This window comes from Herpailurus yagouaroundi, unplaced genomic scaffold (assembly GCF_014898765.1).
Source record: "Herpailurus yagouaroundi ecotype Mexico unplaced genomic scaffold, PumYag 141, whole genome shotgun sequence".
Lineage (NCBI taxonomy): Eukaryota > Metazoa > Chordata > Mammalia > Carnivora > Felidae > Herpailurus > Herpailurus yagouaroundi.
The window spans coordinates 11,452,837-11,466,266 of NW_024412396.1; the positions used below are offsets into that span (position 1 = coordinate 11,452,837).

At 38.3% G+C, this 13,430-nt stretch overlaps 1 protein-coding gene across 6 annotated transcripts in view; it reads left to right on the forward strand.

Annotated features, from left to right (window-relative positions):
• The window catches only part of AKAP6 (A-kinase anchoring protein 6), a 487,092-nt gene extending 474,972 nt beyond the window's left edge, over positions 1-12,120 (forward strand). For 5 of the 6 annotated variants that reach the window (XM_040476893.1, XM_040476898.1, XM_040476894.1 and 2 more), the window contains exons 13-14: positions 291-3,703; positions 8,919-12,120. In XM_040476893.1, coding sequence (XP_040332827.1) covers positions 291-3,662 — 3,372 coding nt within the window. In that variant the 3' untranslated portion in view covers positions 3,663-3,703; positions 8,919-12,120. Of the gene's footprint in view, positions 1-290; positions 3,704-4,575; positions 4,809-8,918 lie in introns of those variants that run through there. The other variant, XM_040476897.1, reaches the window with a different exon arrangement.
• Positions 12,121-13,430: the final 1,310 nt, after the last annotated feature.

The following is a 13,430-nucleotide window of genomic DNA, read 5'->3' on the forward strand; positions in this document are numbered from 1 at the left end:
TAGAAGAATCAATAGGAAATGGTTAATTCCAAAACTTACAACTGGACTGTAATAATCTTACACTTTAATCAATGTGATTGCCTTCAGTGACAAATTGCTATTGATAGAAAAACCTATTTCAATAATTTTGGTTGTTATTCCAGAGAAGAATAGAGCTGAGAATTATGTTCTCTTTCAAATCCATGCTTGGGGGAAATTTCTTTCCTGACTCTTCCAAGAGATTTTGAATGGATAAAGTGTTCATGCATGTGTTCCCTAATTCTTCTTTTTTTCCCCTTTCTCCTACACAGGAGACTTTGAATGTGATTGATCCTGGCTTGATGGACCTAAATGGGACAAGTGAGGATGCCCTGGAATGGGATGAAACTGACATAAGTAACAAGTTAATTAGTTTGAATGAAGAGTCAAATGACCTTGATCAAGAACCCCAACCTCTCATGCCTTCCTTAAAGCTTGAAGAGATAGGTGGTGAGGACCCTGGTTATGAAGAAGAAGCAGGTGACCATGGGGGGTCTCAGTATGCCTCAAGTGTCACTGTCCCCTCTAGTCCACACATTTACCAAGTGTACAGCCTTCACAACGTTGAACTCTATGAAGACAGCAGCATGCCGTTCTTGAAAAACAACCCGAAGTTCACCAGCATGACACAGCCTAGTGTTTTAACTAAGAGTCTCAGTAAAGACTCTTCATTTTCATCTACCAAGTCTTTGCCAGACCTTCTAGGAGGTTCCAGTTTGGTGAAGCCCTGCCCGTGCCATGGAGGAGACATGAGCCAGAATTCAGGCAGTGAGAGTGGAATCGTCAGCGAGGGAGACACTGAAACCACTACCAACTCTGAAATGTGCTTGCTCAATATGGTGGATGGGTCCCCAAGTAACCCTGAAACTGAACATCTGGACCCACAAATGGGAGATGCAGTTAACGTGTTAAAGCAAAAATTTAAAGATGAGGAGGAACGTATTAAGCTTCCAAATAGCTCTCAGCCATCCATTTCACCAGTGGGTTGTGTAAATGGAAAAGTTGGAGATTTAAACAGTGTTACCAAATATACCCCTGATTGTTTGGGAGAAGAATTACAAGGAAAACATGATGTGTTTACATTTTATGATTACTCGTACCTCCAAGGCTCAAAACTCAAATTGCCAATGATAATGAAACAGTCACAAAGTGAAAAAGCACATGTGGAGGATCCCCTGCTTCGTGGTTTTTATTTTGATAAAAAATCCTGCAAATCTAAACATCAGGCTACAGAGTTACAACCAGATGCACCTCCCCATGAAAAGATTTTGGCAAGTGCATCCCATGAAATGGATCGAAACTCATATAAAAGTGGCGATGTGGAGAAGACATTCACTGGCATGCAGAATGCCAGACAGCTCTCCCTTTTATCACATAGTTCATCTATTGAGTCTCTTTCTCCAGGGGGTGATTTATTTGGATTGGGCATCCTTAAAAATGGCAGTGACAGCCTCCAGCGAAGCACTTCTTTAGAAAGTTGGTTGACATCCTATAAAAGCAATGAGGATCTTTTTAGCTGTCACAGCTCTGGGGACATAAGTGTGAGCAGTGGCTCAGTTGGTGAACTGAGTAAAAGGACATTAGATCTCCTGAATCGTTTAGAGAATATCCAGAGCCCTTCAGAGCAAAAGATAAAGCGAAGTGTTTCTGATATCACTCTCCAAAGTAGTTCCCAAAAGATGCCCTTTACTGGCCAGCTATCATTGGACATAGCATCCTCTATCAATGAAGACTCGCCAGCATCTCTTACAGAACTTAGCAGCAGTGATGAGCTCTCTCTTTGCTCAGAGGATATTGTATTACACAAGAACAAGGTCCCGGAATCAAATGCATCATTCAGGAAGCGCCTGACTCGTTCTGTGGCTGATGAAAGCGACGTCAATGTCAGCATGATTGTTAATGTCTCTTGCACCTCTGCTTGCACTGATGATGAAGATGACAGTGACCTCCTTTCCAGCTCTACCCTCACCTTGACAGAAGAAGAGCTATGCATCAAAGATGAAGATGATGATTCCAGTATTGCAACAGATGATGAAATTTATGAAGAATGCAACTTGATGTCAGGGCTGGACTATATAAAGAATGAACTACAGACCTGGATTAGACCAAAGATTTCCTTGACAAAAGATAAAAGAAGGTGTACTATCGGTGATGAAATAAAGGGCAGTAAGGATGTAAGTAGTAGTGAGATGACCAATCCGTCTGATACCCTGAACATTGAGGCTCTACTAAACAGCTCCATAAAATGTCTCTCTGAAAATAATGGAAATGGTAAGAATTTATCCAACACCCATGAGATAGGGACAAAGGGTGAAAATAAGAAAAATGTTTACAAAGTTAATAAAGATCCATATGTGGCTGACATGGAAAATGGCAATATTGAAGGCACTCCAGAAAGGCAGAAAGACAAACAGAATGGGATTTCAAAGGAATCAGATAATCTTGGTTCAACTGGGAAAAAGAATTCAGACAGTGAGCATTGTAAGTGTAAAGTATTTATGGATAGCTCAGATGATTCAAATATTGCTGGAAAAGAATCTGTTCCCCAAACCGTTAGACATCGTCCAAAGAAATGTCAAAACCACCACCATGTTGAAGACCCAACTACTGCTTCTATTCCCACTGAGAAGTCTTGCCCAGAACTGCCCTCAGAAACCAGCATTATCAATAGACAGGATTCTGAGGTACTGAAACCTCCACCTAATGATGTACCAAATATGGCTGGAAAATCTGCTCCCTGCTGCCTAGCACTTGAACAAAATGAAACAGAGGAGAATGTTTCTGTCAGTGACAACATTTCCTGTTGTGACTGTGAGCCAGATGTTTTCCATCAAAAAGATGCTGAAGATTGCTCAGTACATGACTTTGTTAAGGAAATCATTGACATGGCTTCAACGGCCCTAAAAAGTAAATCTCAACCTGAAAATGAGGCAGCTGCTCCTACCTCATTAACTCAAATCAAGGAGAAGGTGTTAGAACATTCTCACCGGCCCATCCAGCTGAGAAAAGGGGACTTTTACTCCTATTTATCTCTCTCATCTCATGACAGTGATTGTGGGGAGGTCACCAATTACGTAGAAGAGAAGAGCAACACTCCATTGCCACTGGACATTAGCGATTCTGGCTTAGAAGACAAGGAGGACACGGAATGCTTCTTTGAGGCCTGTGTTGAAGATGACCCAGATGGAGTTGAGCCCTGCCTCCCCAATGCTCCTCCAAATGAACCTGTTTCGGTTGAAGCTGCCTTGCCACAACAAGCAGCATCTGGCTCTTCTAAGTTCAATGATATTTCTTTCGTGGCCGATGAGGAAGACATGGTGGCTCTTTCAGGTTCTCCCCATCCGAAAGAATCTGATGTTGGAAAGGAAGGGGGTGGTTTACCCCGAGCTACTGTCCATGGGAAAAGCTCAGAGTTAACTACTTCAAGGCTGGGCAGTGAAAAGGAAAGTTTGCAAAACACAGGTGAATCTGGAATGCCAGGAGAACATAATGCTGCTTCAGCCAAATCTAGAGTTCCAGGGCTCTCCTCAAAGGCAAAGCAGCCAAAAGACAAGGCTGCCTTGCATCCCAACCCCAAAACTTTAACCTGTGAAGAAAACCTTCTAAATCTTCATGAGGAACAACACAAAAATATGCATAGGTAGAATGCAACCCTCTCCACGCATGAAAATCATCTCATTGAAAGGTATGTATAGTCCTCATTTTAATATATATTTTTAATATATTTTAATGTACATATTTAGTGTATGAGTCAACAATGGCACGATAGGAGAGAGGAGAACAGACTAGTCAAAATGACTGGTCATGCAGATACTGATCTGAATAAGACATTTAGGTGGAAGGCATATTCCCAACAATGCAAGTAACTGTGAAGCAAAAAGGAGAGAAACAGTCACAATTGACATTTTTAGTGACATTATCTTTATGACATCATTCTGGCAAGAAGAATACAAAATTTGAGGCAGTAGCCAGATAATTTAGGACCTTCCATGGAGGGAGGAAAAAAGGTTCTCCCAATTACAATTATAGCCTCTGATCAAAATGCATGCACAGTGACAATGCTTCCCACTTCAGTTTCCTGCACGCAGAGATGCCCACACCCTTCAGTGCCTGGAAATGAACAATGATTAGGTTAAAGGCTGCATCTCCTGATCTGGGCCTTCCTTTTATGCTTCTGTCTGATGTAACTATCATCACATTTGCTTCCCCAGTGGAAGGCTGTGCTGTCACAGCTCCTGATCATGGCCGAGTCTGAGGATTCAAACAGGAGGGGAAAGTTGATGTTAAAGAAGAAGCTTTTATTTATCCACACACAGACCGAGAACAGGCCCAGAAAGCAAATGCAGAGAGAATACATGACAAGTTAATGGCGTTTTGATAAAAACAGAATTTTTGAATTTTGCCTCAAGGTGACAGGCTGATTTCCATCAAAATTGTTAAGAAAGTCATTCCACTCTTCGTATTTAATAAGACAGCTATTGATTGATTATTCTGAGATGATGATATAGCTCTGAAAGTGACACAAAAATTCTGTTATTTTCCATCTCTAAACCCCAGTGATGAATATACTTTCTCAATCAAGTTTAAAGAAGAAAATTTGAGCTTTTGAATGTTGAGAGTTGTATTTCACCAAAGTATGAGGTGCCGAATGGTGTCTCCAGCCCCCACTCCAAGAAGCTTAATGCCGTAACCTAAACTCGTGCTATAGGAAATGAATTACAGAAGCAATCTACCCTAATTTGTTAACTTATTCAAATAACAGTTATTATACTTAACTATGCTAAAGATTATCTTTTTTGTGGCAGATTGTTTATTTTTTGATGAGCCTAATTACTGATTTTCTAAAAGTAATTTACATTTATTACAAATACATCTTTTAAAATGTGACAGATAAATGTTGTTCCCATAATGTATTATGAAAAAAGTTACTATTTAAAAACACATTATTTAATTTGAAAGATGAATGGCAAACATCATTATTTTTTTTTCCTGCAACACCTGTGCCCTAAGCTCATTAAAATGTGTGATTCCATGTAGAGCTGCTAGAAATGGGGAGGGGGGAATCTATACCATATATATACCCTAAAAATAAACTCAGTATGCAAAACTGAAGAAAGACATCCTACTTACTCATGTAGCTCAACTAATTTTCTGTGTTTCAGACTCAATTTACAATTGGCTGCAAGTGGGAACAAAAGTAGGAGAGAGAGAAATGTATTTTCTGTGAAACATGTCCACCCTATAATCACATTCTCCATCAGTATGCAGTAAAACTGACCATTAAGGGAGAGTAACTGCAATTCCATAAGCTGCTTCTAAACAAGTTCTATTAGTACCGATTGTACTGCTGGCTCTGCCAACTTCGGCAGAGGCTGGCGGAGCCTGGCTGATTTCTGCTTTCTGAAAGGGGATAAAAGGCTTGAAAGTAACACCACTCTGAGCATATCATGTGACCATGACTCTCAAGTCACCAGTCATGCTGAGATCCGGAGCTCCAGAAGCTCTGGCACTGGAGAAGCCTCCGGGTCACACTCTTCCCTTTTAGGCACTCTGGGAATTTCTTCTGTCCCTTACATAGATAGAGAATTGACATGTAAATGACAAGGAGCTCCATCTTTAGACCCGGGGAAGTGAAAGTGCTGTTGGATCTGTGCATCCCTCACCTTTTACCGACACCACAGTGGAAACCTATCAGCTAGCCCGCCTGCCAGCCAGCAATATTTTCTTGAGCACCCCCGAGATGTGGTTCCTGGCCCTATCTCAGGCAATGGGGAAGCAGCCAGATTTTACTTCTGCAGAACTCACATCGCCCCCAAGTGACTTATTATCACCCGAGGGCCATTTAAATAGCCATGTTTACTGCCCTATTCATTTTTCTCAGGATCATGCAGACAAAATACCCGAATGCCCGGATTTTTCACCAGTCATTAGCCTTGGGTACCTGGGTACAAACATTTACATTTTGTTAAAATACTACTAACCAGGATGAGTTATTTAATCTCAAAACATTGACATGCCCTTGGTGTTATCAGAATACATAGTAAAATTATTTGGTAAATATGAGACTTCATGTCTCTAAAAGCTTAACTGTTCTCATTGTTCTTCCTACAAGGTTCAAAGGAGCAAAAAGTGGTCTACTTTTTAAAGTCACTTCAAAACCATCAGTCAGGGTGCTCTATCAGGGTAATAAAATACACATATTCAATTTGCTGGGCTATTGTTTTTTTTTTTAAGAAATAAGTTCTCAGGTGATGAAATTATGATGTCATCTGGAGGAACTTCAACTTAGAATAGCAGATACAGTCTGCAATGGTAACAAATATTTTTTTTCAAAAATTTTTGAGAAGGTTTTTCAATTACTGCTCCAATTAAAAACCCACTGAAACCGTTGGAATTTTAAACATGATCTAACACAGGATGCATTTCCTCTGATTTCTAGGCACACTGCTGTGCTTTTCACTATTTTCATTTATGTGTCATGTTTCTACAAAAATAGAGAGGTCAGTTCTAGCAAATCACATCAAAGGAAAGGTAACTGGGTAGATCCAGATATTTCTGCCTAATTTGGAGGAAGCACATAATGTATGTCTAGAGTGCCTCCTAGGACCTGCCTAAGAGATGTACTTTGCACTAATCTTTCTGCTGTATTCTGACAGTTATTTCTTCATAATCCTCATCATAAGCCTCTGATCTTTGGTGAATGATTTAACCGTAAACTTCAGGCTGGATAAATCCTGTGGTATAAAAATTTAACTCATCACATGCAGCCAGTGTGTCCTTTCTTTTTCCCTTTTGGTTTACTCTGTTTTTCAGTTTTGTTTGTGTGTTTGTGTGTGTATGTGTATGTGTTGGAGGGGTTGTGTTTACTTAGGACTCATAGATTTCCTTCAGATCTTTTTAGCTCCATTGCTTTTCCTATCTTATTGGTCTGCAAATTTGATTGTTGGTAGTTCAAAGATTTTAGATTTTCAGCGATTACTTATAATTACGCATGCTCGAGCATACACATACCTAGTAAAATTGCTGCTACTCAGTTTTTACAAACTGAGAAAACTTGAACAGCACACATTCCTCACATATACAACATAAGTTCTTATGCTGTTCGTTTGATTGACACTAAGTATTTAATATGATCTGAAGCTGGCCAAGCAGATTTAAGAAACTACTCTTGGTGATAGTTTATTAATTTTTCACTAAAGAATACAAGTATAATCTTATCAAAGTTACCTTTAAAATCACCTTAATAAATTAAGGTTCTGGTGGATGTGAAATGTTTTTTAATTATTCAGCACTTCTGGGGGCACTAGGGTGGCTCAGTCGGTTAAGCATCCAACTTCAGCTCAGGTCATGATCTCACATTTCGTGGGTTTGAGCCCTGCATCAGGCTCTGTGCTGACAGCTGAGAGCCTGGAGCCTGCTTCGAATTCTGTGTCTCCCTCTGTCTCTGTCCTTCCCCTGCTCATGGTCTGTCTCTGACTGAAAAATAAATTTTTAAAAAATTTAAAAATATAAAATTTAAAAATTAAAAAAAATTATCCAGCCCTTCTGAGTAACTAGCCCTACCATGCTAAATAATGAAGATTTTATTGGGCATCACCTATCACACACGAGCACACACACACACACACACACACCCCAGATCTGTGCTTCAATCAATTTTGCCTGTCCCTCTCCAAGTGAGCCAAGTTGAAAGAATTGATTATCCATAGAGAATTTAAATACCAGCATTTAGTAAGGCCAGCTTTGCCTCACCTAAGGATTCCTTACTCAACGTCCAGATTTCCAATGAGTCATGTCCTCAGCATGTGAACAATGCACCATGATCTTTCTTGAGTTACTGAAGCATTTTACTGTACCAAATTTTGTCCCATCTGTTCCTGTCTATCTCTCTATCTCTCCATGTTCTTGAGAACCTGCCTTTTCTCCCCAGCTTCCTGTGGCTTCAGCCCAAGCCACATTTGCTAGTTTTTCTGGCTTTTAAACAGGTTACAAGATTATACAGAAAGAGAAAGATGGAGAATGATAATATTTAGTTCTAGAAATATAATAAAGCAAACTGACATCAGACATCAGAACTCCTTTTAAACCCAGACAAGCAAAAGCCTGCTTTGTTTGAGAGCTGGTCAGCAGACTTAAAGAAACTAAATCCTGTACTGCCTGTACCTGGAATTCAGTTGTTCCTCACATCCGACTTGTTGCTTTCAGCCAATTAGAAGTAGGCAGAACTGACTGAGTTTGGAACGAATTTGTATCTGAGCTATCAAGATGTACAGATATAATTGAGTCATTCTTATTTGCACAGTGCATCTGTACCTTAAATGAAATGCATTCGTATTTGACCTAGAAGCCCAAGTTATCTGCTTTTACAGACAAGGGGCTGAAACATTTGGGAATATAACGATGCTATGAATATTCTACCACTATGTAATAGCGGAATTGTTCAGTTTTGCTGTCACACATACAGTCACTGAGGTAAAGGTTAAACCACCTGAGGGCCCAGGTTCCCAGTCGGTGAATCACTGTTGATATTTTGCTGCTTCACTTGGCACCAGCAGCCTCACATTTTCATAGTGATTTGAAGCTATCTTGAGTGTTTGAAACCAAGTTCACAAGCAGAAGAGCAGATTATATCCAGGGAAAAGGTCAAACTTGATGATTTTTCTTGTTTTATTCAAAACCATGTCACTTTAAAAAAAATCAATGTGTTTTTCAATGGATTCTGAAACACTGTTGTCAGTAATACGAATCTTGGGCTATTAAAATCACTATGTTTTATGTATCTTCTTATTTCAGAATATCAGCAGGTAGTTCCAAAATGGCAGCATTCCTCAAAGGGCTGGTTTTGCAAATGAAACAGACACTTCTGATACCTTTTCTTGTCACTTTCTTGTTTCTTGTAGATAAGCCTGGCTGTAACTCGGGGGTGGCCTCATAGTCCCACCCTGGGCTGGTCTGTGGTTCCATCATGTCACTGCCATTTGTTACATTGACCTCTCTCAAGATGAAACTTCCCTCCGAATGCGATTTGTCCACATGAGCCTTGTGATCTGGATTGTGCACTGGTTTTCTTTAGGTGATTGTCTTTGAAGTTCGGCAAAGCTGCTTGTTCTCCCATGGATTCCTCTCCCAAGCTACCTCTACCAACCCCGCCTCTCCAGCAAGACTTTTCTGTTTGCCTCCTCCCTCCCCATCTACTCTTTAAAGTTCTGCGGTCCACCAAATTGATGGTCCATTAAATTCACCTGTCTGGAATGACCCCCCCCCCCCCCCCCCCCCCGCCGGTACTTGACCAATTTCATGTTTCGATCTGGATTTTTTAAATGGTATGATGCCTATGTTTATTGAAAGAGATTTATCTAAAAGGCCAACATTTGATTTGATTGCAGCATACAGAAGAAACACTGGTCCTTCTTTCAAAATTAAGCAACTTATAAAAGCGCCATTTTATTTATTTCATTTTAAAAATAATTATCTATGCAGCACTTCAAGAAACAACTATATGGTGTTGTATATTATAAACTGGTGACATTCTACTATTAAATTATGTACAACATTTTCGTTTTTTATGCTTCTTGAGGTGGTAATGAGAAAAAAGTTTTTTAAAAAAGTGTGCCTTGCTGTATTTCTTATACCATTTATTAAAAAGCTGCTTTCACGGTAAAATATGTTGGTTTGAAAGGAGGAAATAGCAAGGTTAAGATGTGTGAATAATTTCTGTATATATGTATAACCAAGTACAAACATTGATGTATAATGACAGTATAAAATGCTTTCATGTTTATGATGTCTAGTGATGTGGAAAATATAAGCCTTAAACCATTAGATTGCATGGTAATTAAAATTGGCATAATAAACATAGTTCATTGGGGGAAAAGGAAAATCAGTGATCTCTTCTACCTGTGTTCTTTACCAAATTATTACATCTGGTTCTGGAAGAACTAGAATATGTAGTAGCTTCCAAAATATCCATATCGCATAAGAGGCTTAAAATTAAACTACATGTGAAGCCTTTACAATTTTCAAAATCTTTCTGATCACTGCAAAGATCTTGGAACACAAATGATTAAATGCCAGGTCCCCTAAACCAAGAAAAACTTATCTTAGATTTTATTTCTACTTATCATTAATGGTTTAATATTGGATTTCAGAATACCTAATATGTCTCATATTTATTCTATGTAATTCTTTTGAATGGGTTTGATAGAAAGATGGTAGAAAAGTCTAGAAAATTTGACTATTTTGATTTAGAGTATAGATTTCAGGTGTATTTATTTTGTGCAAAAAGAAATCAGCTGAAAAATATTCCATTTGGTCTTTACTGCTCTTGTTAAATGCAGTTTTTAATTTATATCCTAACACCTACTAAAGTGCCTGATACACAGTAGGTATTCAGTAAACATTTACTGAGTTGAAGTATTGAATTAGGCAATATGTATGACATGTACGTTTTCATTTTGAGAGACCTACACTATAACATATAAACAACTAGAAAAATGTGTAATGCAATCATTCACTCAACCAATAGTTAATTAACACCTTTTATCTGCAAGGACTATTGTAGATGTGGGGAATGCAACGATGAACAAAGGTCCTGCCCTTCGGAGGTTTACCTACACTGTGGACAGAGTGAACACCCAAATGAGATGCGGTGGTTGTCCTGCAGGCAAGGATCAGAGCAAAGTGGTAAAAGAGGCACAAAGACAGAAGTAGCAAAGAGGGACAAGAGGGAAGAAAGGGGCTAGAAGGTAGACCATAGAAAAGGAGTGAAGTTTTCTTGCAGAGGTGGTGGGAAAACAGGTAGCCTGGGAGACCTAATGAGGGGTCTTTTAAAAAGTTAAGTTGGAGCTTTTGTAGGTAATACGGTAGGTAGTAAGACTTTGTGGAGTCTTTCTTTTGCACCTGATTTTATTTATCATTAGAACATTAGTACAACACCAAGAACATTTTTAAAATACTAGTCTATGATTTTCCCATTTTAATAACAATTTGAATTGTTATGTCCCTTCTAATCTTTTCCATATGTATTTCTAAATTGATTAATCATTCTAGGCTTTTGCATAGGTAGTAATTATTCAAAAGAAGTTTTAGGCAGACATCTAGTAGCGGTGGGCAAGATGATGACAGGGGAAAGAGATTAGAGATAAATGTCTCATTAGGAGGCAGCTGTAGAAAACAAGGGAGGCTTGAAGTAACAGAGTAGGCAGGGATAGTGACCGGAAATGCAGAGAAAGAAGAAATCCTAGAGTCTTGAACTACCTAAGAGCATTCGGGATCCCTGTTGAGGTATTGAACTATTTTATATATTGAGACAACCTAAATTTTCCTTGGGTGATGCCAAGGGCCACATCTATTGGTAAAACCTTCAAAGAACTGACCATTATGTTCTATTTACCTGTTATATATGCTCGTTTAAGACCATGAGGTATTAAAAATATTCATTTACTAATTATCTACTTAATTTTAACACTGAATTTGTAAGATGACTTTTACTGAACAGTACTTTTTCTGGTTGGAAGAGACGGAATCACCTCAACCTCTTGCTGTGTGTAGGCACGACTTCCCCAGTTATCCTTGAAAATGGTCACACCAAATCTGCCACACCTTCCAGTGACAGTGGTTCGTGATTTGTTAAGGCAAGCTGTCCCATGATTGGGAGTGTATCTTTGTTGGAAAGTTCTTTCTTAGGTGGCTAAAAGCTGCATAGGGCGCCTTTCCCCCTGCCTTTCATTATTGCTCACGATTCTAGCTCTACCCTGAGGAGCCGCTCAGAGTGTTTGTACCCCTTCTTTCTCATGGCAACCTTGAAGATAACTGAGGTCAGTTACTCGTCTTCTCCCAGCTGCTATGATTTCTGTTCTTCATTCCCTCAACTGCCCTTCATATGCCATGATTTTCAGACCCATTTCAACCTGAATGAATGTTAGCAGACAGAATCCTTGAAACTGAGGAACTGTCATCATCATACATGTAGAAAAATATCTGAACATTTAAGTGGTTTTCTCTAAAAGTATATTCAAGATATATGTTTATTCTATTATTGTAAATTTCAATAAATAAATAAATAAATAAATAATCCATTACATCCTTTAGTGGACCAGTCTAGTGCCGGAGTCCTCTTGAATCTTTTCCTTACATCAAATCCAGACCTAATCTGTTTCCATATCAAGCAGGGTCCTCCACCCCCCATTTATTTATTCATTTATTCAGTCATTCAACAAACATTCATTGAGTGGCTACTTGTGTGAGGCACTGTGTTTGGCATTAGAGATACAAAGGCAACTAAAACATGGTCTCTGCCTACAAAGGGTTTATAGTTTTCCTTGTGAAAGTGCCTTTCATATCCTTGAATAGAATGATCTCTCCAAATTAAATGATGACCCATTTATTCTGTTTTCTATCTAGTTTCTCTACATTTTCAAAAACATAGTGAGCAAAAATAGTATGCAGAATTATCTGGATCTGACTACTAGAAGAAGTGAAATGTTCTTTTGTATTTGAAATTTTTAATTACAGAAACAAAATTTCAGATTTCTGGTCACTGAATAAATATGCATCTTACACAACAACAGAACAATCTAAATTCAGGGCTTTTGCGAATCTGAGTTTAATTATTTTGCTGTGTTTGGTTCATCCAGTTTAGGTTTTACCCATGCTAAAATTCCTGGGAACAAATTAGATACAAATATCAAAACATACTGAAATAATCCAGCTATTTCTTACAAGTCAAATTATTTTAATTTCCAAATGAGTTTAGTATTTTTTAGAATTTTGATGAATGTATTTCAAATTTTCTAACTTGAACCAATTAAACTTACAACTGTGTCTTTATATACTTTTTTCAATTTTTATTTTGAATTTCAGACCTTTTTAAAATTTGAATGAACAGTACAATATTTGCATGCTCATCACTCAGATTCATGTATTGTTAATATCTTACCACATTTGCTTTTTCTCTCTCTTTACACACATACATTTTTTTGTGATTGAACCATTTGAAATTAAATTGCAGATCCTAACACTTCATCTGTAAATGCTTCAACATAATCATCTAAGAACAAAAATATTATTCTACAAGTCCACAATACCATCATAACACCCAAGGAATGTAACATTGATATAGTAATATCTGAAAATCTATATCAAATCTATATTCAGATTTCTCCAAATACCCTAAAAATGTCCATTTATCGTTGTTTTTGTTTTAATCCCAGATCCAAACAAAGCTCATGCATTGCTTTCATGTTTTCATGCCTTTTTCACTTTGAACAGTTTCCCTGTGCTTTTATTCTTTCCTTCTTTGGTCTTTCATAGCTGACATATCTGAAGAGTCCTGGCCACTTTAATAGAATGACTCACAATGTGGATGTGTCCAGTTGTTTCTTCATTATTGAACTCAGGGTAAACGTGTTTGT